Here is a 27,317-nt window from a genome sequence, read left to right as displayed (position 1 = left end):
TCTTCACGACCCAGATAATCACAATGGTGTGATCACTGACCTAGAGCCAGACATCCTGGAATGTGAAGTTAAGTGGGCCTTAGAAAGCATCACTACAAACAAAGCTAGTGGAGGTGATGGAATTCCAGTGGAGCTATTCCAAATCCTGAAAGAAGATGCTGTGAAAGTGCTGCACTCAATATGCCAGCACATTTGGAAAACTCAGCAGTGGCCATGGGTCTGGAAAAGGTCAGTTTTCATTCCAATCCCAAAGAAAGGCAATGCCAAAGAATGCTCAAACTACCGCACAATTGCACTCATCTCACACGCTAGTAAAGTAATGCTCAAGATTCTCCAAGCCAGGCTTCAGCAATATGTGAACTGTGAACTTCGTGATGTTCAAGCTGGTTTTAGAAAAGGCAGAGGAACCAGAGATCAAATTGCCAACATCCGCTGGATCATGGAAAAAGCAAGAAAGTTCCAGAAAAACATCTATTTCTGCTTTATTGACTATGCCAAAGCCTTTGACTGTGTGGCTCACAATAAACTGTGGAAAATTCTGAAAGAGATGGGAATACCAGACCACCTGATCTGCCTCTTGAGAAATCTGTATGCAGGTCAGGAAGCAACAGTTAGAACTGGACATGGAACAACAGACTGGTTCCAGATAGGAAAAGGAGTTCGTCAAGGCTGTATATTGTCACCCTGTTTATTTAACTTATATGCAGAGTACATCATGACAAACGCTGGACTGGAAGAAACACAAGCTGGAATCAAGATTGCTGGGAGTAATATCAATCACCTCAGATATGCAGATGACACCACCCTTATGGCAGAAAGTGAAGAGGAACTCAAAAGCCTCTTGATGAAAGTGAAAGTGGAGAGTGAAAAAGTTGGCTTAAAGCTCAACATTCAGAAAACAAAGGTCATGGCATCCAGTCCCACCACTTCATGGGAAATAGATGGGGAAACAGTGTCAGACTTTATTTTAGGGGGCTCCAAAATCACTACAGATGGTGACTGCAGCCATGAAATTAAAAGACGCTTACTCCTTGGAAGGGAAGTTTTATGACCAACCTAGATAGCATATTCAAAAGCAGAGACATTACTTTGCCAACAAAGGTTCGTCTAGTGAAGGATATGATTTTTCCTGTGGTCATGTATGGATGTGAGAGTTGGACTGTGAAGAAGGCTGAGCGCCGAAGAATTGATGCTTTTGAACTGTGGTGTTGGAGAAGACTCTTGAGAGTCCCTTGGACTGCAAGGAGATCCAATCAATCCATTCTAGAGGAGATTGGTCCTGGGTGTTCTTTGAAAGGAATGATGCTAAAGCTGAAACTCCAGTACTTTGGCCACCTCATGCGAAGAGTTGACTCATTGGAAAAGACTCTGATGCTGGGAGGGATTGGGGGCAGGAGGAGAAGGGGACGACAGAGGATGAGATGGCTGGATGGCATCACTGACTCGATGGACGTGAGTCTGAGTGAACTCCGGGAGTTGGTGATGGACAGGGAGGGGGCATGCTGCGATTCATGTGGTCGCAAAGAGTCAGACACAACTGAGGGACTGATCTGATCTGATAACAGCATGTGCTGTTCTCTTAAAGAAATTTGCTTAGTATTTGTAGTCTTTATGTTTCTCTTCTCATTCTTAGGACTGTATTTGTTTTCTTCCCGCTTTTTCCAGATTGAATTTATAGACTTTTCGTATTTTGCTTTCTAAGTCATGTTTTCTTGTATCTTTTAATTTGTCACTCTTTTCTAGGGTGTGTTTGTTGTTGACTTTTTTTGCTTCTTGAACTGACTTCTTTATTTTAAATCTTGTACAAAAAGAAGGTGTTTAGGAGATCAGTGTGTTGTAAAGAAGAGATCCATTTCAAATATCTCAAGTAAAATGGGATTTAATCATAGGGATTACATGATCTCACAGGAGTAAGGCCCAGGAACTGAGGCCTCCTATGACTTCTGGAATTGCATCTATCTTTCTAGTTTGCCGTAGTAGTTTTTCTTACAGCATCAGCTTAATCGTGCCTTTGATGGATTGATGATGTATCTGATTTTTTAATGCATCCCTGCCTATAAATGCAGGCGTAGATTGTTTTAATACTGTAGCTGGGAAAGGCGGTATTAATAACGTGATTGGTCAGTTTGCCTCAGCAGCTCTTCTCCTTTCCCTATAGTATGTGTCATAGCAGATGGAGGATCTACAGAGCTGAATTGATCTTTACCGTGACGTCTAACCCGCTATAGCTTCGCCAAATTCTGTGCTTTTTTGGGCTCACATAGCACCGTCAACTTGCCTTCAGTCCTATATGTAATGTTCAGTTGTATAAAGTTCCAGCTTTAAATTGTTTTAATAATTTTGACAATGAAAAAGCTTGTTTTACATTTGTAGTCTTAATTGAATGTCAGTTAACCTAGATTAGCTTTATTGAACCAATTAGCTCTTCCTTAGCAATCAGATTATCTTTTTAAAAAATCAGTCATGCCGGCATAGTTCATGAATTTTCTCAAAGTCAGTCCACAAACATTGATTGAGAAATTTCTCTGTAGCACGCACAGCATTGTAACTGAAGTATTAGAGGGCAGACTTGGAAGCAGGCAGGATGGACTGGATAAAATCCACTTGAAAAGGAGTGTTATTAAAAACACTGACATCAGAGGTTGGTGGAAAACAGTAGCTGAAACCCATTTTTGGTAGTATTCATAGCAGGCTCACCTTACCTGGTGACTGCTGAAATTGGTTGAAGACAGATATTTTTTTAAAAAGGCATAACTTGAAGAAGAAGCAGGATCCAGCAATGTTTGCCAAGAAACACATGTTCATTGGAGTTGACTGATTAAGCTTCTTAGGGGATATCTTAATAGTAAATGCTAAATAAAGGGAGAGTTTTGTTGTTTTAAACTAGAAATTACCAGAAAGATGGTGTGACCTCCAGTGTCCTGAGTTCTGAATCTGGGACCTTCAGCTACCGATTGCTGGTGTGAAGTTTTCCACAGGACACTGTGGACTCTCAGAGCCATCGTCTTTGAGCAGACGCCTGCAGTAGGATATCTTGGCAGCATTTTGCAGGGCAAAGGCTGCCCTGTCTCCTGTTGTTGTTTCCTTGCACCTCTCCAAACCTGGGGATTTCTGTTTTGCTTCACAATACTGTAATTCTGCATTCCATCTCCTTATTCTTTTTCATTTGTGTATTTACAATAGATGTTAGACCAAGTACATTAGCATTCTTTGCCAAATAAAATTCCCATTGAAAATAAGTATTATGAGACCTCCCAGGAATTCCTTTTTGAAAGTCAAGCTTTAGAATGCCTTGTGGTCTATTTTGTCATTTCTGTAAAACAAGTTTCCTTAAAATGAAGAATTACCTGAAAATAAGGGTAAGGAGAGATGCTGTGAATTCTGAGTTAGTTTGGTTTCTTTATAAAGACTCACAGGTAGCGTATGTCTGTAGGACTGTCATTGTTCATTGTTTTTGTTGTTAGTGTTCTCCTAACAACTAGTTCAGCTAATGCTAGTGTTGTTAGATTTAATGTTATTTGTGCTACTGTAGTATAAGTAGATTTCAGTTGAAGTATTTTTTAAGATTGACGACTTTGGGAAAGAGGCATTGCATTTCTTGCTTGGGAGGAAACTTCCTGAAAAGCTGTCATAGTCTTTATATGCCTGAAACTGTGACTCTTAACTGATGTGCCATTAGATAGGCCCCAGATTCTCTTGTTTTCCATCTTTGTTGTCCTGAGCATAGGGGATCAGTTCAGTTCAGTCACTCCAGCTGAACTGATAGTCACTCCAACTGAACTGATGGTCACTCTTTGTGACCCCATGGACTGCAGCAGCCAGACTTCCCTGTCCATCACCAACTCCTGGAGCCTACTCAAACTCATGTCCATTGCGTTGGTGATGCCATCCAACCATCTCAACTTCTGTCGTCCCCTTCTCCTCCTTCCTTCAATCTTTCCCAGCATTAGGGTCTTTTCCAATGAGTCCGTTCTTTGCATCAGGTGGCCAGAGCACAAGGGTAGGGTAAGATAAATTAAATCTTCCTTTTACCCATGGGGGAGGTGAAACAAATTAAAATATAATGATCATGGTACTTGTGATATATGTTGCTGTTAGAGTGTGATTTAGATCCATACTCCTCCCCTAAGCCCTTGAAGTGGGGTTAGTCCAAACTGAGATGTACTCAAGTGTGAGATACACACTTGATATTGAAAACTTAGTATGAAAAAAGATTTGTTGACACTTAAAAAAAAAATTATGTTTAAATTGCAACCACTGTTTACATGTTGAAATAATGCTTTTGATGTATTGGATTAAATAAAGCATATTATCAAAGTAAATTTAAAACGTATTTTAATGTGGTCACCAGATAGTTTCAAATTATATATGTGGTTCCCATTTCTATTGAATTGCACTGATCAAGAGTATAAAGTGTTTGCTGGGGTTACTATGTAATATTCTCTGACTGTACAATCTGAAATTTGGAGACAGTATTTGAAGTAGAATTATGATACAGCATATACATTCAGATTACTTTGATATATTTAAATTTGTTTGCATTTTGGAAAACTGGCAAGTATTCCTAACAACTGTTTTAAATACCAAGAAGAGTTTTTTTGTTTTTTTTTTTAAGGAGTTTTAGCAGTTGTTCTTGGGCTATCAGTGACACTTAAAAGTGCAAAACAGAGGAATTATTATGAATCACTGCCAACTGTAGTATGGCCCCTGCATACTGACCAGGTTGAATAGGCATCCCAGGCAGCTGTAGGGCATGCAGTGCCGAGGAGGGGGGCTGGTTGGTTTCCGAAAAGGCTTTGGACGACACAGGTCTTGCTTCTCTTTCTGGTCACATGGTGCTTGTACGGTACGGCCAGTACAGGTGAAGCTGACCCAAGTGTGGTTTACCTCTAAGTTCAGAATCTGAAAATGACATAAGTAGATGGGTTTATGACGCACGCAGTAAATGATAGGAAGAATTTACTAGGTTTGTTGAATAAATAACAAGGTGAAATGTGGAACAGCTATATATAGTCTTCATTTTACACCACAGAGTTCTTGTTTTACACGTGAGAATTTCAGTCATTTTAGGAATTTGACTGCTGAATAAAGATGATGTGATTTTTATCTTTAGTATTAAAAAAAATCCTAATTTTCTTAGTGATTAAGTGAAGTTGCTCAGTCGTGTCTGACTCTCTGCGGCACCATGGACTGTAGCCTCCCACGCTCCTCCGTCCATAGAATTTTCAAGGCAAGAGTATTGGAGTGGGTTGTCATTTCCTTCTCCAGGGCATCTTCCCGACCCAGGGATGGCTTTACCATCTCTGGGAAGCCCTGTTGTCCCTTCATATTGGAGTTGGGGTGAAAAATTTATTGGATTTTGGATTACGGTTCTGTCTTGATTTTTGTAGATTTTTCCTGCTTAGCATCAGAAACTTTAGAGGTACATTGTTGCAGAAACTTAAATTTTTTTGTTCAATTGGTGATAATACTGTAATAAACATTACACTGTGTATTGTACACTGTGAAAAGGAGTATTTTCATTGGTTATAGATTTCATAGATAGTGAAGTGGTCAACAGAAACCAACAGACTATAGATTTCCAAAATTGAGAACAGCAAAACATAATTAAAACCACAATGTGAATGTAATTGCGGGGAAGGGTGGTGGTGGTAGAAACAGTTAACAGTTGTAAGTGATATGTGAAAATGCTGATTACTAGCACATGCCAGTTGATATTAACAATGTTGGAAAAATCTGAAATTATAGTATATTTTAGATAGCATTTTTATGTGTTTGAGGCTATTGGCTTATATCCTTTTTTTTTTTTCTTTCCTTTTAGAATATGGTTTCTAGTTTTAGGGTTTCTGAACTACAAGTGTTACTAGGCTTTGCCGGACGGAATAAAAGTGGACGTAAGCATGACCTCCTGATGAGGGCGTTGCATTTATTGAAGAGTGGCTGCAGCCCTGCGGTTCAGATTAAAATCCGAGAATTGTATAGACGCCGATACCCTCGGACTCTCGAAGGCCTTTCTGATTTATCTGCAATCAAATCACCAGTTTTCAGTTTGGATGGTAGCTCCTCACCTGTAGAACCTGACTTGGCTGTGGCTGGAATCCACGCGTTGCCTTCCACTTCAGTTACACCTCATTCTCCGTCCTCTCCTGTTGGTTCTGTGCTGCTTCAAGATACTAAACCCGCATTTGAGATGCAGCAGCCATCTCCCCCAATCCCTCCTGTCCATCCTGATGTGCAGTTAAAAAACTTACCCTTTTATGATGTCCTTGATGTTCTCATCAAGCCCACGAGTTTAGGTAAGTGTTACAGAAATCCGTTTCTTCTGGACAAGAGAGTGAATAAAGCAAGAGGGCTTGACTGAATTGCATATTATAAAATCAAGGCATTAAAATGCCAAATGCTTAAATGTACAGGTAAAAAGAAATACGGGCAACCATGACAAATCTGGCATAAAACTTTAATTCATTGATCAAACTTCCTTCTTACAGCTTAGAACTCAAATTGCTTCAGGGTGTATACGAACAGACACAAATCTTATTTATTGCCTGTGATTCTGCCTTTTGATATTTTTACTGTTTTTACAGAGACTTAGTTTCTGTTCAGCATAGCTTTTTAAACTGTTTTTGCAAGAAATCTTTTTTACTTAAATTTTTCCTAAGGTGACAGTTTGCCACATATTTTAGCTTTTTGTTTAATAACCAGTGACTGCTCAGAAAACGTAATAAATTTTATATTATTAGACATTGATACATGTGACTCCAACACGTTTTTACCTCAGAATTTTCACCACATTTTTACCACAGAAGTTGATGACTTCTGTGCTGTAATGGCATAATTTCCTCCTGGCTAATGAAATTATTTACAGAGGTATTTGAATTTGTTGATAAATTGCTTGGGAAATGACATTTCAGAGTTAGGCTGGGAGATCATTTTCCTGTCCATCCTAAGAAAAACGCTTTTTTGTTTCAAGTCATTTGAAAACTCTCTTAAATATATTAATATGCTTTTTTCATTTTGTATAGGATTATACTTGTACATCTCGGTTGAGCTAGAAGGAAGTTTTGAGGTCAATGGGGTCAACATGGCCTGATAGTGGTGGGCTCCTTACATTGTTTTGTTTAGCACACCTGAACCAGGCAGGTAGAATAATGTATTTTATCCCTTCATTAACATTCATTCTGAAATAAGGATTCTATATTTGTTCATGTTTTATTGTTTTTACAAAGTCTTGTGAGCAGAATTATTGCATCATAGTCAGGACTCTTGATAACATCGTGTTAGATTAGTCTCCAGTACAGCTGTGCCAGTTTGAATTCCACAAAACGAGAGACTGTCTCTCACTGCGGTTTTTCTTCCAGCTTGTATCTTGTTTAGATTTTTCGTTTTTCAAATTAATAACAGGAACAAACATTTAAAATATGTATTAGCTAACTGTTTCTTTTATGGTTTTACTTTCATTTTTAACCAGGTTCGTTATCTGGTTAAAATGTTTCCATAATTTATTTCTCCTTTTTTCATGGTTTTTGATTTGTATCAGTGTACATATGTAGCATCATGGTTCATTCACATGTTTCTTAGCAATCACTGCAAAATTATTTCTTTGTGTTTGGAGAAGGATTCAGACTAGTAGTGTGTGTAGGTGACCCTACCTCCAGGGACTCCTCAGAAATATGGTTAAAGGCAGGACTGAGAAGAAGAGGCCATCTGGGGTCCTGGTTCCAGTGGAAGGTTGAGTGCCTGGAAGGAAGATGACTAGAGACGGAGAAAGGACGCAGCAAGGTGTCTTCTCTGCCCCTGGCATCAGTGGGGCACCAGGCGGCAAACTCTGAAGAGGCTTCATGGAGTGCTTCGTGTTTCATGCTTTCCCTGTGTTCAGAAACAGAAATAGGAATTTTGTTACTTTTCCATGTTCTTTGTAAATTTTTCTTTCATTAACCTTAGTAAGGTTAAAGGAAGGTAGTAGGCTTTTTATAAATTTACTAAAATTTTTGTATCTCTTGTGACTTAATGATGTTAATAATACTGGAGGCATTTTGTGTTGAAGAGTGATTAAGAAGAAAACCAGCTTTTTGCTCATAGTTTACATTAGAATGTAAGAAATACATATAACCTTGGGACTTATAATCTTTTGCTCCTGAGCTAAAAAATTGTTGATGCATGTATTTTTCAGGAGTCCTGTTTATCATTGTTTCTGTAAACTTTATAAACTGATTTCTTACTTTAAAACAAGGCTTAAACATTTCCTTATCCTGCTTTCCCTAAGAAAGAAAAGAAAACTATTTTCTTAATGTATATTCTTAGATTGATAAAACAGTGATCTAAAAAAGGCTAGTTTCATACTGTCTAAAGCAATGCAGTGACATTCAGGAATTGCTTTTAAGTTTTAATGATTTGGTTATATAATGTTGAAAATACTTGTAAAAATAAAAATTTGGGGTAAATCCATTTATTTGGAACACTGTTATGGAGAAACCTACTTAGATTTGGGAAATGAGAAGTAGAAAGCCTTATGAATTGAAAGAGATCCAAAACCATATTTCAGAGCACATATTTTTGGCGTCCTTCGGCCAGTCTGTGTATTCTTGATTTAATATACAGTTGATTAGATGATTTCTAAGCCATCAACACATTGTTGAGCAAGAATTAATTAACAACATGGGAAAGACTGGAAGAGCCCTCATAGGAAAAAAAAAAAAAGCCAACCGAAAAGTCAAAAAATGTTCCAAAACCTCTTGGGAACGTTGAAACCAATAGCCCCTTAGTGAGGGATTCACTGTTACAGCAGGGTGCATCTGTAGATGCTAAACAAGACTGTCTCCACAAAAGAAGATACATTATTATATAGTTTCGCAATTTGGTATTATTTCTATTAAAATTATTTAAATAAAATTAGCATTTAAAATGATAGACTATTGCATCTAGAAAGTGAGTGTCTACAATAATACTATATGAATTTCTCTATAGCTGAGGTTTTACTGTAACAAATGAATTATCCCCTAATCTGAAAACAAATTAATAAAATTTCTCTTCTCCCTTAAATAGCTATTCTCATTTGCTTTTGCTTTCACTAGCAGTGTTTTTGTCTTTTTTTCCTCTTTTCTGTTTCTTCTGTTTTTTTTTCCTTTGATGATGAAGTCCTTTCTCGTTAAAAAAAATTTGTGTGTATTCAGTCTGTATAAAAGAATATATTAAAGACATTGTTATAAAGAATATTTATGAATGAAAACCTGTGAAACCACTACCCATTTTTTAGGAAAGGAACATTGCCAGTATCTTTGAAACCTTCTTGCCTTTTCCTCTTTGAGTTAAATCACTGTTCTGGATTTTGTGTTTCCTCTTGCTTGTTTTACCATATATGTGTGAGAAAAACTAATGTTCACTTAACTTGCTTTTGAAATGTGTGTGGTATACTGTGTATATATTCGTCTGTGACTAGCTCTTTTTGTTCATTCTCTTTTTAAGCATCTACATGTTGATGTATCGAAGTGTTTAATATTTTATGAAATACCTTCAAAGTGTTGAGTCTGATTCCTTAAAGTTTCTTCACTTTGCTTTTCCGTTTACAAAAGTAATTTATGCTGGTAATTGATAACTTCAGACATGGAAGCATAACAGAAAGGAAGAGTCCCTCGTAGCCACAGTTATTACTCAGCTAGAGTCATTATCAGTAATTAACTGTTTCTCTGGCATATTATGTCATCTTTTTTTCTCATTAAAAAAAAATTCTCATTTTTCTTTATTAAAAAAACCCTTTCTAACCACAGAGCCACTGTGCCACTTTTCTCGTGGAAGGAGAAGGGCATTATTCTGCTTGAATCTACTGTGAAAAGCATCTTCTGGAGTTCTGTGCTATGACAGTCTTAACTGTATTTCTTTTTTTTTTTCCCCATTTTTTATTTTTTTATTATTTTTTTTAATTTTATTTTATTTTTAAACTTTACAATATTGTATTAGTTTTGCCAAATATCGAAATGAATCCACCACAGGTATACATGTATTCCCCATCCTGAACCCTCCTCCCTCCTCCCTCCCCATACCATCCCTCTGGGTCGTCCGTCCCAGTGCACCAGCCCCAAGCATCCAGTATCGTGCGTCGAACCTGGACTGGCGACTCGACTGTATTTCTTAGAAATAAATTATGCATCTGTAGATTATAGTAGGTCTATTTTCTTGTAGATGTACCACAGTTGAGCCAGTGTTCTGTTGATGTACGTTTCCAGTTGTTATTTATTCAGAAGTATTTAGTGTATAACGTGTCTTGGGCACTATTCTTGCAGTCTTACAGCCATTGCTGCTGGCAGCACTTTTGCATATGTTTCTGAATACTCGCACTGCATATTCACAAAGTGTAAATGCCTTGGTGTGGATTTGTTGGGTCCAGGAGTATGATTGTGTAATATTTTGATATTCAGCTTTTATAGAGAAGTTTGGCAGTTGCTTCAAAAGCATTGTACCAGTTTCTACTTCCAATGATGTATGAATGTGTTATTTTCCTTATACTTTATCCACATTGTATTGTTGGTCTTTTAATCTTTGTAGTCTGGTAGGTACGGAGAAGGCGATGGCAACCCACTCCAGTACTCTTGCCTGGCAAATCCCATGGACGGAGGAGCCTAGTGGGCTGCAGTCCATGGGGTCGCTAGGAGTTGGACACGACTGAGCGACTTCACTTTTACGTTTCACTTTCATGCGTTGGAGAAGGCAATGGCAACCCACTCCAGTGTTTTTGCCTGGAGAATCCCAGGGACGGGGGAGCCTGGTGGGCTGCTGTCTCTGGAGTTGCACAGAGTCGGACACAACTGAAGCGACTTAGCAGCAGCAGCAGTCTGGTAGGTGACAGAGTAATGGAGGTCAGTATCTTTTCATAGTATTAAATTTCTGAATATTAGGAAATACTCATTAAGCCTCTGGGTATAGTTAACAGTTAATGGACTTCCCTGATGGCTCAGTGATAAAGAATCTACCTATAATGCAGGAGACGTGGCAGGAGCCGTTGGTTTGATCCCTGGTTCGGAAAGATACCCTGGAGAAGGGAATTAAAACCCACTCTAATATTCTTGCTTGGGAAATCTCATGGACAGAGGAGCCTGGTAGACTACAGTCCATGAGGTTGCTAAACAGTTGGGCACAACTTGGCGAGTAAACAACAACAATAACAAAGTGATACACACATTAATGTAAAGCCATTAAAATGTAATCTCATAACAAGTACATAGTGAGGGTTTAATTTGGATATGGTCATGTAGCCTGATTGTAGAGAAGTCAGAAGTATGGCGTGGGCTTTAGGAATTTTACTCTAGTTGGAGAGAGAATGTTAAGGTGAGGGAAAAGTAGCAAGCAATTTATATGCTTGTATGGTGAAACCCTATAATTTGTGAACCTAAAGCTCAAATATTGTATTGGCCTAATGGATGGAAAAGTTAATCAAGTTCTTGGAGTAAGAGTGATAACTTGAGGGAGATTTGAAGGATGAATGTGCCTGCTCTGAATCAGTGGAGTTTATAGGAGAGTAGACATCAAGAAAGGAGAGATTTGAGTAGTCAAAGGAGTAGAAATAAAAATGGCACAGTTCTGAGTCCTGACAGTGAAGAAACTGCTTTGAGTAGAGCAGGACTTCGGGAGACATTGGAAATGTAGGTTTGTGAGGAAAGACATTGTTACGGAGGTTCTTATAAATAAGGGACTTTGGACATGGTTCATTCAGAGATAAGATGATCTTAGCATTTTTCAGCAGGGGAACGATGATGAAAAAGTTTTACGAAGGATGACCAACTCTGCACTGATGTTCTGGTGAGGGACCGACAGAGGCACGGGTGCCCCTTCATTTGTACAGAGTGATTCTAGGTTTTGCTAGGATAGGATGGTGGTAGTGGAAATAGGGAGGAGGCAGTTGATAAGAAAATTAAAAAAGCAAAGCAAAACAACAGAACTTAATGAGTAACTGGTGACAGGGGTGAAGGTGGAGGGCGAGAGGGAAGGAAAGGAGTGATTGCTGTGACTGAACAATCGATAGCAAGTCTCCTCACTCATAATTCTGAATTAAAGCCACTGTTTTACAGGAAGCATGAACACTCAGCACTCTGCCCTCCCCAAATGATCTCTGTGGCCAGTGTATTTATAGAATGAAAAGTATTTTAGTGTTAAACATCACTGATGATAATTAATATGATTGTTTTTGTAAAGATAAAATTATTTCAGTTGATTCAAGTTTGCTATATTCTGTTTAAATCTCATGAAATTTTGGTGTGTGCATAGGATTATTTTTAAACGTTCTCATAAAGCAATGTTTAGTGATAATTGTAACCGATTGATTATTGGAATTTAGATGCGTATTCAGTTAAGTGTTAATTGAAGGCATTCATTGTTTAAATGAGTACTAGAACATCATTGAATAATGGGTCAATGTAAAACTATGAAAAGTTCTTTGTGAAGAAAATACATTTCAATTTTTAAAAATAACACTTCTGAAGAATGACTTCATTAGATAATCCTTTTGAACTGCATAATCTTCTGTATGTTCAAAATTTTTTATGTCTTAATAACTCTCCCAACTTAGAAGTTTTCAGAGTTTTAAATTTTCTCTTGAATGAATGCTCTGTGCATGTAATTGAGTATAAAGTGTTGAAAACGAAACACAACAAAGAAAGAAACACAAACTCCGAGTCTTGACCAGAGCTTTCCTGGGGAGAGTTTTTTTACTTCCTCAGACTTGATTAGAAGATGCTGTAGTCAAGGGTGAAATGTAACAATTGTGAAGGGTTGTGTTATATTTTGATTATAATTAGAATATTACAATAAAGAATGATAAATGCTTAAAATTGAACCCGCTTTAGAGTGACCTTACTTTCATGACTCCAAGATGCATGTAGCTTAGTACTTCATTTTGGTGTATTTTAACAAAAATTTCAGAATTTGGCAGAGTCTTTATTATAAGTGTCTGGTTATTGTAGGTTCTTCTATTATTGAATCTGTTATTGGAATATTACCTTTCTTTTTTTTCCTCCCCAGTTCAAAGCAGTATTCAGCGGTTTCAAGAGAAGTTTTTTATTTTTGCTCTCACACCTCAGCAAGTTAGAGAGATATGCATATCCAGGTAAGAGGAGTTTGGAATGTGTTTTCTGAGATGTTTGTGTCGTAGTCTGCTCTGCCTGCTGTACTAGAGTACCACAGATGGGGTGGCTTAAACAACAGAAATTTTTCTTCTCACATTTCAGGGGACTTGAAGTCCAAAACTGATTGACAGGTTTGGTTTCTCCTGAGGCCGCTCTCCTTGGCTTGCATTGCAGGTGGCTGCCTTCTTGCTGTGGCCTTCTTCTCACGGCCTTTCCTCTGTGTGCCTGTGTGTTCTGGTGTGTCTTCCTCTTCTTATAAGGACGGTAGTTCTGGTGGATTAGGGCTCCACCATTGGGACCTCATTTAACCTTAATGACCTCTTTAAATTAAAGCCCCAACTTCATAGTCACATTGGGAATTAGGGCTTTAGCATATGAATTTTGGGGGGACACAATTCTGTCCATAACAGTTAAGCCATTTCTCCTTAAGTAAGCATAGTATACTTTGACTAAAGTTAGGTAAATATTAATAAATACTCTGGAACCAGACATCCTGGAATGTGAAGTCAAGTGGGCCTTAGGAAGCATCATTACTAACAAAGCTAGTGGAGGTGATGAAATTCCAGTGAGCTATTTCAAATCCTAAAAGGTGATGCTGTTAAAGTGCCACACTCAGTATGCCAGCAAATTTGGGAAACTCAGCAGTAGCCACAGGATTGGAAAAAGTTTTCATTCCAGTCCCAAAGAAAGGGCAATACCAAAGAATGTACAAACTACTGCACAGTTGCACTCATTTCACATGCTCAGAATCCTTCAAGTGAGGCTTCAGCAGTATATGAAACGAGAACTTCTAGATGTACAAGCTGGATTTACAAAAAGCAGAAGAACCAAAGGTCAAATCACCAACATCTGTTGGATCATAGAAAAAGCAGGAGAATTCTAGAAAAACATCTGCTTCATTGACTACACTAAAGCTTTTGACTGTGTAGATCAGAACAAACTGGAAAATTCTTAAAAGAGATGGGGATACCAGGCCACCTTACCTGCCTAAGCAACAGTTAGAACCAGGCATGGAACAACAGATTTGTTCCAAATTGGGAAAGGAATATATCAAGGCTGTGTATAAGTCACCTTGCTTATTTAAGTTATATGCGGAGTACATCATGTGAAATTCCAGGCTGGATGAAGCACAAGCTAGAATCAAGATTGCTAGGAGAAATATCAGTAACCTCAGATATGCTGATGACACCACCCTTATGGCAGAAAGTGTAAAGGAATTAAAGAACCTCTTGATGAAAGTAAAAGAGGAGAGTGAAAAAGTTGGCTTAAAGCTCAGCATTCAGAAAATGAAGATCATGGCATGCGGTCCTATCACTTCATGGCAAACAGATGGGGAAACAATGGAAACAGTGACAGACTTTATTTTCTTGGGCTCCAGAATCACTGCAGGTGGTGACTGCAGCCATGAAATTAAAAGTTGCTTGCTCTTTGGAAGAAAAGCAATGACAAACCTAGACAGCATATTAAAAAGCAGAGACATTACTTTGCCAACAAAGGTCTGTCTAGTCAGAGCTATGGTTTTTCCAGTAGTTAAGTACATATGTGAGAGCTGGACAATAAAATAGGCTGAGCACCAAACAGTTGATGCTTTTGAACTGTGGTGTTGGAGAAGACTCTTGAGAGTCCCTTGGACTGCAAGGAGATCCAACCAGTCCATCCTAGAGGAGATCAGTCCTGGGTTAACATTGGAAGGACTGATGCTAAAGCTGAAACTCCAGTACTTTGGCCACCTCATGCGAAGAGCTGACTCATTGGGAAAGACCCTGATGCTGGGAAAGATTGGAAAAAGGGGGTGACAGAGGATGAGGTGGTTGGATGGCATCACTGACTTGGTGGACATGAGTTTGAGAGAGCTCCAGGAGATGGTGAAGGACAGGGAAGTCTGGTGTGCTGCTCTCCGTGGGGTCACAAAGAGTCGGACATGACTGAACAACAACTAGAAAAACATTTTAATTTTTTAATAAAACCCCTTTGAATTTTTGTCACTTCTGGCAGTACTTTTTTTTTTTAATGAAAATTTTATTCCAAATATAGCAACATAAAAAACTTTATTTAGGGCTTTATTTATTTGATAGAATGACATAAAGTTCATCATCCAGAGGCTTTTTTATATTAAATGTGGACATTAATATTTTTTCTGGGGTAAGAACATAAACTAGAGGACCATTCTGAGCTGTATGGTTACCTGGACCAAAAAAATTAGCAGAAATCTGAAAACAGTTATGAAAAGTACTCTGAGCTTTGCCATTTCAAAAAATAGGATAAACTTAAACACATTTATTAAGAGCAGTGAACTAAGATAGGACAGAAAAGGAAATCTGTACTATATACTTTTCCAATTAAATACATAGTCATCTTTGGTGTTAATGTATTTATAAGACTTTAAAAAGATTTAGCCTAAAACAACTGAGGCTCCTGGAGGTTAAATGATATTCTGGGATTGTAGAGTTAAAATTTAGAACCCAGAATTGAGCAAATTAGAGGTCTTTTTGCATCTTTTCAGCTCTTCATTAGAACACTTATCTTCTGTGAGATGTTAATACAATTTTTTTAAAAAATAAAGGTCCTGCAGTTAAGTTTTGGAAATTCTGAATTCGAGGTAGTTTCAAAAGTTCTTAAAGCCAGACTTCAGTCTTTCTTATGTTAGTGTACATTCTCAGTCTCCGAGGACGTGGATCAGAATATATGGATTTCTCTTAAACATCCTAACATCTCGAAGATGCACATGATGTTATTAGGCGGAATGGTATGGGACACAACTTTAGATTCTTCCACTGATCACATCACTGCTCTCAGCAAAGCCTCAGACTTGACTTGGTTAAATTTGAGCTCCCCAGAAGGGGACCAAAATTGAACAGTAAAAGAGAAAAAAAGGGACAGTACTAAAGATTGGTCCAAGAGACCTAGTGTCCAAATAATACGGGTTTTGGAAATTTTAGAGAAGAAAATTATCAAAGAAGTAAAATGAATGTACATGTTCACTAGAGGCAAGACATTGCAGGAAATTTTTATATTGGAAGTACTTTCAAGCTTGGGAGTACCAAAAAACCAACTAAGAAATGAATAGGGTGAATTAAAAGTTATATTTTATATCCCAAGCCATATCATTTATTATATGGTTTTGTTTGTATTCACTGATGATCCCTTGCTTGAGAACATTTACTAAGGGTTTATTAGCTACACAGCATTATATTATATGGCATGTCTCCTTTCCACAAGTTGCTTGCAGTCTATCTAGTTAATGAACTGGGTTATATACATAAAATGATTGTTGGCATTACAGGGTGTCACATGGACAGAAGACAAATAAGAGCTGATTTATAGGTGGAAGAGATTACCACAAGCTTCTTTAGGGTGTTGTGTTGGCCTTTGACCTAGGGAGGTTATTTAGTCAATAGGTTTCAACATACATTTTTAAGTGAACAAATCAAAGCGTGGAATTTGGATAACATGTACCATTAGTTAGCCTTAAAAGGGGCCTCTCTGGTTGCTCAGTTGGTAAAGAATCCGCCTACAATGCAGGAAACCTCAGTTAATTCCTGGGTGGGGAAGATTGCCTGGAGAAGGAAATGGCAACCCACTCCAGTATTCTTGCCTAGAGAATCCCATGCACAGAGGAGCCTGGCGAGCTACAGCCCATGGGGTCGCAGAGTCAGACACGACTAAGTGACTAAGCACACGCACTGTCTTAAAAAGGCGTGTGTGTAATTTGCCTAAGTGTATAGCATATGTCTGGACATACATGACAAGTTGCCTCTGGAGAGGGGAATCAGGTAGCCCTGATCCAAGCTGAGGGAGTTTTTTCACTTTATATCTTTTTTCTGTATCTTTGAAGTTTGAACTGTGTGAATGTTATTAATTAGTCAGAAAATGAATGACTAAATAATTACTTTCAGTAAAAATTTTCAATCATGGATGTTCAATCATCTGTCTCCGGGATGGATGATAGTGATGGTATAGTATAAATGTATTTAAAGCCACGAAACTATACACTTTAAGATGGTTAACATGATAAAGCTCAGCTTTCTTTATAATTGAGGTCTCCACATAGCCTTAACTAGATGGACCTTTGTTGGCAAAGTATTATCTCTGGTTTTTAATATGCTGTCTAGGTTGGTCATAACTTTTCTTCCAAGCCCCAGTTGTGGGAAGGATAAATTCTCTAAGGAGTTCTGATTCTACCCTTACAGTACTTTCTACCACTTACTTTGAAAAAGAGTGGTTCATTTGACTCTGTTAGCATATTACACATTGTGGATTTGGATAATTATGCTTCTTGTGGTATCGTATAACTTCTATCCTTATGGTTCTCAAATTTCGCTGTGTATTAGAATCCAACTGGGGAGCTTTTAAGACTCCAGATACCTAGATTTCATTCATATCAATTAAATTTGAATCTCTGAAAATAGAAGCCAGCAGCAGTAGTTTTTAAAGCTCCCCAGGCGTTTCCAGTTTGCAGCAAATTTGAAAACTGCTGTGCCTCCATCCCGTCCCCTTTGCCTATAATGGTGATAAGGTCTAAACCAGAGGCTTGAATACATTCAGGTTTGGGGTTTTTTGGTCACATCTTGTGAAGACTGATAGTGACTTCAGCTCTGTTTTGGCTGTAGCACTACGCCTCGAGTTGGGTACCACTGCCTCTGCAGTCGTGCTGTCTCCGTTTCTCGTACTGCCATCTCTTGCATGTTCCCCAGATCAAGGTGTGATGCTCTCCTCACTGCTCTGTGATAGTATCCACGAATGTGCTTTTTTCTTTTCTTTCTTAAATTAGCTGGCTTCAAAGAGATTTTTGCTTAGTATATGTTTCCTCCTATTGCCTATTCTGTTAATGGTGTGGGATCTGCCTGAACAGAGGCCTGTTTATATTATCCCACATTTCATCTACCACATCCTTTCAATTTGCTACTCTGTTCATCCTTTTGTGTCTCTTTCAGGATTTAAAAGTTGAATCAACTCTACCTTTAGGAAGCTAGCATGGTCTTTAGAGTTCATACTGATTGAAATGTGAATTCTGGCTTAACCACTTATGTCTATATACCCCTGGGTAGGTTACTAAAGCCTATTGAATCTTAATTTACTCAGCCTGTAAAGTTGAAGAAATAATCACTGTCTCACTTGGAGAAGGCAATGGCACCCCACTCCAGTACTCTTGCTTGGAAAATCCCATGGACGGAGGAGCCTGGTAGGCTGCAGTCCACGGGGTCGCTAGGAGTTGGACACGACTTCACTTTCACTTTCACGCACTGGAGAAGGAAATGGCAACCCACTCCAGTGTTCTTGCCTGGAGAATCCCAGGGACGGGGGAGCCTGGTGAGCTGCCGTCTGTGGGGTTGCACAGAGTCAAACATGACTGAAGCGACTTAGCAGCAGCAGCAGCACTCAGTGATTGGTGGCTGAATTTTATAACTGGCTCTACCTGGGTCACCATCTGTCCAGCTGCACCATTCTAAAACCTGGGCACCATGCTTAGTGCTCCCTGCTCCTTATCCTACCTCCTTGTATCCAGTCAGTCATTTAGTCCTATTACTTTTTATCCCTAAATGTCATATTGTGTGATATTTATGTTTAAATAACTTTGAAGCATTCATTTTCTGCCTATAGAAGTGTAATGATCTCCTAACTCTCCCAGCTGACCAACTGATCTTTCTAAAGCCCATTCAGTCTTTTCTTCTTTGTGCTTAAAAACCCTAAAGTGTGTAAAAGTGTGTTAGTCGCTCAGTCGTGTCTGACACTTTGTGACCCATGGACTGTAGCCCACCAGGCTCTTCTTTCCCTGGAATTCTCCAGGCAAGAGTACTGGAGTGGGTAGCCATTCCTTTCTCCAGGGAATCTTCCTGTCCTAGCAGTCAAACCCAGGTCTCCTGCATTGCACACAGATTCTTTACCATCTGAGCCAACAGGGAAGCCCTTAGTGATACCATCTGAAGTCCACACTCCATTGCTTGACAGTTCTCTGCCACACCTACTCTGCTCATCTTCGTTTTTAATTTTTTAAGTCGAAGTATAGTTGAGGAGAAGGAAATGGCAACCCACTCCAGTGTTCTTGCCTGGAGAATCCCAGGGACGGGGGAGCCTGGTGGGCTGCCGTCTCTGGGGTCGCACAGAGTCGGACACGACTGAAGTGACTCAGCAGCAGCAGCAGCATAGTTGAGGAGAGTGAAAAAGTTGGCTTAAAGCTCAACATTCAGAAAACGAAGATCATGGCATCTGGTCCCATCACTTCATGGGAAATAAATGTGTAAACAGTGTCAGACTTTGTTTTTTGGGGCTTCAGAATCACTGCAGATGGTGACTGCAGCCGTGAAATTAAAAGACGCTTACTCCTTGGAAGGAAAGTGATGACCAACCTAGATAGCATATTCAAAAGCAGAGACATTACTTTGCCAACAAAGGTCCTTCTAGTCAAGGCTATGGTTTTTCCAGTGGTCATGTATGGATGTGAGAGTTGGATTGTGAAGAAAGCTGAGGGCCGAAGAATTGATGCTTTTGAACTGTGGTGTTGGAGAAGACTCTTGAGAGTCCCTTGGACTGCAAGGAGATCCAACCAGTCCATTCTAAAGGAGATCAGCCCTGGGTGTTCTTTGGAAGGAATGATGCTAAAGCTGAATCTCCAGTACTTTGGCCACCTCATGCGAAGAGTTGACTCATTGGAAAAGACTCTGATGCTGGGAGGGATTGGGGGCAGGAGGAGAAGGGGATGACAGAGGATGAGATGGCTGGATGGCATCACTGACTTGATGGACGTGAGTCTGAGTGAACTCCGGGAGTTGGTGATGGACAGGGAGGCCTGGTGTGCTGCGATTCATGGGGTCGCCAAGAGTCGGACATGACTGAGCAACTGAACTGAACTGAACTGAACTGATAGTTGATTTACAGTGTTGTGTTTCAAGTGTGCAGCTAAGTGATTCATATATATAGATAGCTTTTTCAGATTCTTTTCCATTGTAGGGTGTTATACCAAATATAGTTTCTTGTGCTATACTTTAAATCTTCGTTGTTTATCTATTTTATATATATGGTGGTATATTTAATCCCATACTCCTGATTTATCCTTTCCCCTAGCTCCCTTTCCCTTTTGGTAACCATAAGTTTTTCTTTTCCTAAGTCTGTGTTTTCTGTTTTTTAAACAGGTTCGTTTATATCACTTTTTAGATTCCACATATAAGTGATACATAATATTTGTCTTTTTCTAATTTACTTCACTTAGAAGTAAATGTTTCTTTACTTGGTCCACCCAGTGTTGCTGTAAATGGCATTATTTTATTCTTATTTGTGACTTATGTTGTATGTGCATATTTTTTATCCCTTCATCTGTTAATGGACACTTAGCTTATTTCCATGTCTTACTGTTGTAAATGATGCTGTGAATATTGGGGTGCGTGTCTTTTTTTGAATTACAGCTTTTGTCTCTTCTGGATATATACTTGAGGGTGGAATTGCTGGATCATGTGGTGACTCTAATTTTTTAAGGAACTTCCATATTGTTCTCCATAGTGGTTGCACCAGTTTGCATTCCCACCAGCGGTGGAGGAAGGTTCCTTTTCCTCCATACCCTCTCTAGCATATGTTATTTGTGCACTCTTTGATTGTGGCCATTCTGACCCATGTGCGGTGATAACTCATCGTAGTGTTGGTTTGCATTTCTCTGATGATTAACAATGTTGAGCATCTTTTCATGTGCCTGATGGTCACTTGCATTTCTGTTTTGGGAAAATGGCTATTCAGTTCTGTTAATTGGGTTGTTTATTTTCTTGATGTTGTATGAGCTGTTTATATAGGATGTTATATAAACAGGTGGATGTTGATCCCTTACCTGATAGATTATCTGCAAATCTTTTCTTCGATTCCATGGATTGTCTTTTTGTTTTGTAGTTGGTTTCCTTTGCTGTGCAAAAGCCTTTACATTTGATGAGGTCCCATTTGTTTATTTTTGCTTCCTTTTCCATGTTAAGAAAATGTTCAGCTGTTAGGTCTTCAGATATGTTCCCAGGCCCTTCTCTCTTCTCCTTCTAGGGGCCCCTGTGAATTATTAGTGCATTTGATGTCCTAGAGGTCTCTCAAACTGTCCTCATTTCTTCTCATTCTTTTTTCTTTGTTCAGCAGCAGTGATTTCCACTACTCTCTTTCAGGTCACTGATCCATTCTTTTGTATCATTTAATCTGTTGTTGATTCCTTCTAATGTATTTTTCATTTCAGTTTTTATATTCTTCATCTCTGGTTGTTCTTTATATTTCCTAACTCTGAAAACTTCTAACTTTTCACTTTGTGTAGAAGTTAATTTCTCCCAAGTTCTTAGATCATCTTACGATCATTACTCCAGACTCTTTCTTGGGTAGATTTGCCTATCTCTGCAGTTTTTTCCTGAAGTTTTATCTAGCTCCTTCATGTGGAAATTGCTCCTCTGCTGCTCATTTGGCCTAAGTTGCTACTTGTATTTTTTATGTTTGTGGTAGGTTAGTTTTGTTTCTCAACTTTGGAGAAGTGGCCTCGGTAGGAAATACTCATTCATGTTTTTTTAAATCATCTCATCTCCCATCACTCTTCTCTAGCAGCTTGTACTCCAACTAGGCTTTCCCAGCTCTCCGTCTTTGCGTATCCTCTTCCTCCTTGCTCTGCTTGGCAAACCTGAATCATGTTTTAAGGGCCAGTTCACGTCTGACCTCTTCTGTGTTGCCTTCCACATTTCCCCAAATGGATCCTTTGTCTCTCACTGTACCACTCTCATGAACTTATTTTCTGTTAAACATTTATTTGACTGCTTGAGTTTACAAACTTAATGAGACCAACATCTCTTTCTCATTTTTATATTCTCAAGGCCTGTTATATAGTGCGTGGCGTGTAGGAAACACCTTTATATCTAATGAACGAGTTCAACATGTGAAAGTTCCTAGAGCAGTTACTGGCAGAAGATGTCAGAAGATGCTTAGTCATTACTTGTCATGTTTGTGAAGATATATAACGCACTGTATTTCCCAGTTTATATTAATTTTCCTTAGTAGAATGAAGCATCAATCCTTAGTGAACTATCCAAACCTTTGTAAATGTTCTCCCGTCTGTCTTTCTAGATTAGTCTTAAAAATTGTGTTCCCAACCTAACAAGCATTTGCCATGCTTTCCTTTTGTTTAGTATCACCCCTCTAGTGAAGCCGCTGTTACTGATGGAAATATGTCTCTCTTAAGTATAAATAGAACCAGTGCTGTCCAAACGCTTTTCTAATTTGTTCAGACTAATTGTGGAAATTGTCTTGAACTTTCAAGACCAGGCTTCCCTGGTGGCTCAGAGGTTAAAGCGTCTGCCTGCAATGCGGGAGACCTGGGTTCGATCCCTGGGTCGGGGAGATTGCCTGGAGAAGGAAATGGCAACCCACTCCGGTGTTCTTGCCTGGAGAATTCCATGGACGGAGGAGCCTGGTAGGCTATAGTCCATGGGGTCACAAAGAGTCGGATACGACTGAGCGACTTCACTTGGTTCACTTCAAGACAAAATAGAATTTCCCTCTTTTCTGTAATACTTATTTTACATAGTATACTATAATACCGTATTATTTTAGTTGTATGTGTTTGTTACCTACTAGCATATGAGACTTTTGAAAGCAAATATCATGTTTTATTTATCTTTGATGCTCCAGCACCCAGACTTTGCAGTGTTGTTTGATTTTAATGAGCAGAATGATACGGGTTACTCACAAGAGGTCGGTGCTGTCTAGGATATTGTGAATAGACATTTGAGAAATGTGGATTACTACTGGCAGGAGAGACAGTTAACAGTAATAGCAACCAGCTGCCCACACGTGTTGAGCACTTGTTATATCCAGGCACTTCACATGTATTAACACGTTTGTCACACAGCGTCATGAAGTGGATGCAGTCATTTCCCATCTTTAACAGATGGAGGCACAGAAAGCTGAAGGCATTTGCGCAAGGTCCCTTGGTTTGGACTGTAGCACTCAAGCTGGTGATTACTGTGCTTTATTGCCTTCCAGCGAACATAGAGAATTGGAAGCAGTATGCAGGCTATCCCTGTGGGAGCAAGGTGGAGGGCTGCGTGTACTCTCCAGACAGGACTCAGCTCTCGTGATCTTCTCTTTGACACAGTCCAAGATTTATGACAGTGGCTGAGGGCAATATTTCTTAAACTGTAAAGCGAATACATATCACTTTGGGACTCTTTCTGATTCTGTAGGTCTGAGGTGGGACCTGAGGCTCTGCATTTCTAACTAGGAAGCTCCCAAGAAGCTGCAGTGCCGCTTCATTGTGGACTCCGTTTTGACTGGCAAGGGTTTAGGAGTTTCAGTGTCAGAGATATTTTATATGGGACCGTGTTAGGTTCTCATCTAGAAATTCTAAGAGATTCTGTGTCCTTAATTGGGTGCATAGTTAGGAAGTTGCTGTGGCATAGAGGTTCTGAGACTCTGGACACCAGTTATAGATCCTAGATCTTATATTAGAATTCCCTAAGTAGTTGTAAAGACTGTTAATGCTCCGACTGTGCTTCAGAGCCAATAAGGATACCTGGTGAGTGGGCCTTTATGTTTAAAACATGTTTGCAAGTGACTGGAATACTCAGCAAAGGTTTCAGAACCACTGTGAGCAAATTAATTCATCAGAGTCTTAGAACCTAATGTGCTCCTTTTCCTGTTAACCAAATCTGTTGTCTGTTGAAATAAAAATTGTATTGTGAAAGTTCCCATGAATTGAAAATACTGTAAAATTGCTGTAAAGACAAGACTAAATGTTAAGCATTTGCAGACTGTCACCACAGTGTTTTGTTTTGATTAAACCTTCTGCCATTGGTTAGGCTAATGTTCATTTTTTAAGGACTACAAATAAAAATACCAATAATGCTTTTTTTCTGTTGAGCATATTTCTGTGAATTCTAGTTGTATTTTCCTAATCCATTTGTTTTTCTCTTTTCAACAGGGATTTTTTGCCAGGTGGTAGGAGAGATTATACAGTACAAGTTCAGCTGAGGTGAGTTTGCAGTTTTTGTGTTATTTTAATTTTATGCTTGCTAACTGTGTGCATATAGTCCTGAATTTGTAAAGTGTAAATTTGAGTACAATATTTAAGAGTTTTTTTTTTCTTTAATGCAGACTTTGCCTGGCAGAGACAAGTTGTCCTCAAGAAGATAACTATCCCAATAGTCTCTGTATAAAAGTGAATGGGAAGCTGTTTCCTTTGCCTGTAAGTTGCTTTTTACTCACCAGGCTTTTGCTTGTGAGTTTGTTATAATTACTAACAAGGCTTAAAAATCGTGACTACTTAGTGCCAATGAACAGTCCCAGCATTAAATACTGTTTTCCATTAGAGAGATTCATGACTTCTTGGGGAAGTGGCAGATTCCAGGTCTAGGGGAGATGGAAAAGATGAGCTTGAAGCATCTTGTGCCAGGAAGTAAGGAAGCTGTGAGAGATTCTTAAGATGATATCAAAAGACATAGTAGCAGGGCAGGACCTGTAGGGAAGGACATGAGGGCAGCATGTTGTACTGGCTGTCTGAATGAGCTGGGCCTTGGCCTTGGATGGGATGGTGAAAGTTGGAGGCTGCTCATTACAACTGGACATGGTGATTGAGGATTCCAAGCTTGAGCCTTGATGGTGCACACCCTTGAGAGACAGATGCAGTGGTGTTTGATTGACAGCCTGTTGAGAGAGAGTGAGAGACACACACTCTTTCTCTCTGTATAGCCTGTTTCTGACCTGATAGATGTCAAATCTTAAAATAACAATTGTTGAATAGGAGTATGTATCTGGCTCCACTGAGGGTTGAACTAAACTGCTAATTTGCTACAGCTGTGTGGCAGTAAAGCTGTATTCTCAATAGTAGTAGAGCATGGCCTGTTTTTCAGAGTGGTTATGTATCTTAACTGAAGAAGTGCTGTGAGAACAGTGATTCTACCATGAAGGTAAGCTGCCATATTCAGCAAAGCAGAGACCATTTGACATGGAGATGATGTGGCTGTTTAGCATTCCTGCTGAGTGTAAGATTTGGCTCTGAAATAAGTATATGAGCAACAGCTGTGAGCAGCTGAGCAAGCAGACAACAAAGTCTAGAAATGTCAGCTCTACCAGGGCCAAGTGGTTGTAGTTGAACCCCAAAGTGACAAGGCCCGTGGCCAAGGCTGACCCCTGTATTCGAAGATCTGACTTATTGGTTGTCCGGAATCTCATTTCTGTCATATATAGCCTGTGGATTTAAAGACCTGAGAGATAGCCCTTCTCATGTATTTTATAGTGCTTGAACAGTACTGTACCACTGCCTGACTCTTTCTGAAAGATGTCTATAAGGCTGAAATCTTGTGGGGATTAAAGGGGAAATTTCAGAGGCTGAGTAGGTATGGTTGGGAAGGCATGCTTACATGCTCTTGTGTGTGTTCAGAACCTAGGGGGCACATTTTGTCTCTTGGGTTTCTGGCTGTAAGTAACAGGAGATCTCAGAAGCTGTCTTTCATCTGGATGAATCATATAAAGATCTAAACCAGGAGAAGCAGCAGCTCACTTGGAACTGAAGGATGCCACTGGGTGGCCACATGTGTGGCAGAGGAAACCTAGGATTCTGGAACGATAGCACATTTCCATGGCTTTTCATATCCAGTTCTCTTTGTGTTGGAGGGGCTAAGATTTCTTTTGACCTTTAACTTTTATTGCTGTTTTACTCTCTCACTCTCCTTAAAGAAATATCTGACTGTGATAATCTTCTTGGTGTCTATAGACCCACCTGGAAGATCTGTCCAGTATTAAATGATTGTGCTAGTTTTGGGGAGTTGTGTCTCTGAAACATGTGAGGCTGTACTTAAACTCTGGTGTTGCTGCAGAAAATATGATGCTTACAGATGTGTACACACACATTCCACAGAATTTTCCAAGTGGACCAGTCAGCGCCATGCTGTGGTATAATATTCCATCTTTAAGGTCTGCAGCACCACTGTGGATAGCTCTGAATTTGTCACTCTTTCAGGACTGGTGAGAGAGAAGAACTCAGGTAGTTGAGCATGTTCTCTGGGACACTGTTGCTCAGTCACTGCTGGTTCCTCTCCAGAAGCACTAACTAACCCTTGTGTACTTACACTAGGGCTGTTGGTGAACACACTGACTACTGTGCGATGAGCTCCACACTCACCTCTGGAGCCAGGGTCCTGCAGTGGCTCCAGGGGCACTTGTGGGAGAGATGAGGAAATGGAGCATAGGACAAAGGATGTCAAAACAGATTTCAGAAGGAGAAGGCGATGGAGTGGTGGTAGGGGCAAGGGGGAGCTTGCCTGACCCTAGTAGGGCCGTCCCAAAGATCAGATGCCAGTCTTTCCCAAAGAGGTTCTTCATCTTTAGCCTTGTGAATTCCTGTGGGACAGCTGACATAAATGTGCATGGAACTGATGTAGAACTGCTGAGACCTCCCCTTGATCCACGATTGGGATATTGTAATATCTCCCAGTATTGGGGTATTGATTGGGATAATGTAATACGGGCATTGACTGGCGTATTTATGAGAATCATGTGAGTATACTGCCACCTTAGGAGAAGAATTGAGCTCTTTACCACCATGGAGATCTTCAGGGACTTTGTTCCAATTGTAAGAAGCATCAACAAGCCACAGAGAAGTTTGACATATGGTTCTTGCCCATGATCCTGATTTATTACACAACAGATTTTGGAGGAATAAGCTTTGACAGTCATGGGATTTCCCATTTGGGCTCTGAATAAATTTGAATTTGTGTCCTGGAACAAGTCCCTGTGTGTATGACCTAATTGCAGTATGCAGTCATCATGGATCCATAATGGTTGGATACTCTACCTCGTGAACAGAGAGTGAACTGAATAGAAAATGGTGTTCCCTTGATAATAGCAAGGTATCCCTGGATAATAAGGGTCAAATAGTGATGAAAGCAGTTTATATGCTATTCTTACCCAGATCAAGATGATGGCTTTTATTTTTTTTATTTTTTTTTTAAGATGATGGCTTTTAAAAGATACTTTAATCCATTGATTTTCCAGCCTCTTGATAACAGGGATGACAGTAAGCAGCTCGTAGCAGGGCTTGTAGAACGATATGTGTAGTGAGGACAGACACAAGTGAAGCTGCCTCCAGGCATGTCCCCATACCGCCATCTTTGACCCAGATGCTGCCATTGTACAGACTGACCACATGATGAGAAAGTTATGTGTTTTTAAGGGCAGGAGAGAGGGGAAGAAAAAGACCCTCTTTGC

General features: G+C 39.5%; 1 protein-coding gene across 10 annotated transcripts in view; it reads left to right on the top strand.

Moving 5' to 3' along the window:
• The window catches only part of PIAS2 (protein inhibitor of activated STAT 2), a 106,587-nt gene that overhangs the window by 27,772 nt on the left and 51,498 nt on the right, over positions 1-27,317 (top strand). For all 10 annotated transcript variants that reach the window (XM_027525995.1, XM_027525999.1, XM_027526002.1 and 7 more), the window contains 4 exons: positions 5,822-6,296; positions 13,009-13,093; positions 24,034-24,084; positions 24,207-24,297. In XM_027525995.1, coding sequence (XP_027381796.1) covers positions 5,822-6,296; positions 13,009-13,093; positions 24,034-24,084; positions 24,207-24,297 — 702 coding nt within the window. The remainder of the gene's footprint in view (positions 1-5,821; positions 6,297-13,008; positions 13,094-24,033; positions 24,085-24,206; positions 24,298-27,317) is intronic.

Source organism: Bos indicus x Bos taurus, chromosome 24 (assembly GCF_003369695.1).
Source record: "Bos indicus x Bos taurus breed Angus x Brahman F1 hybrid chromosome 24, Bos_hybrid_MaternalHap_v2.0, whole genome shotgun sequence".
Lineage (NCBI taxonomy): Eukaryota > Metazoa > Chordata > Mammalia > Artiodactyla > Bovidae > Bos > Bos indicus x Bos taurus.
This window is presented reverse-complemented; position numbering and strand designations above follow the sequence as displayed.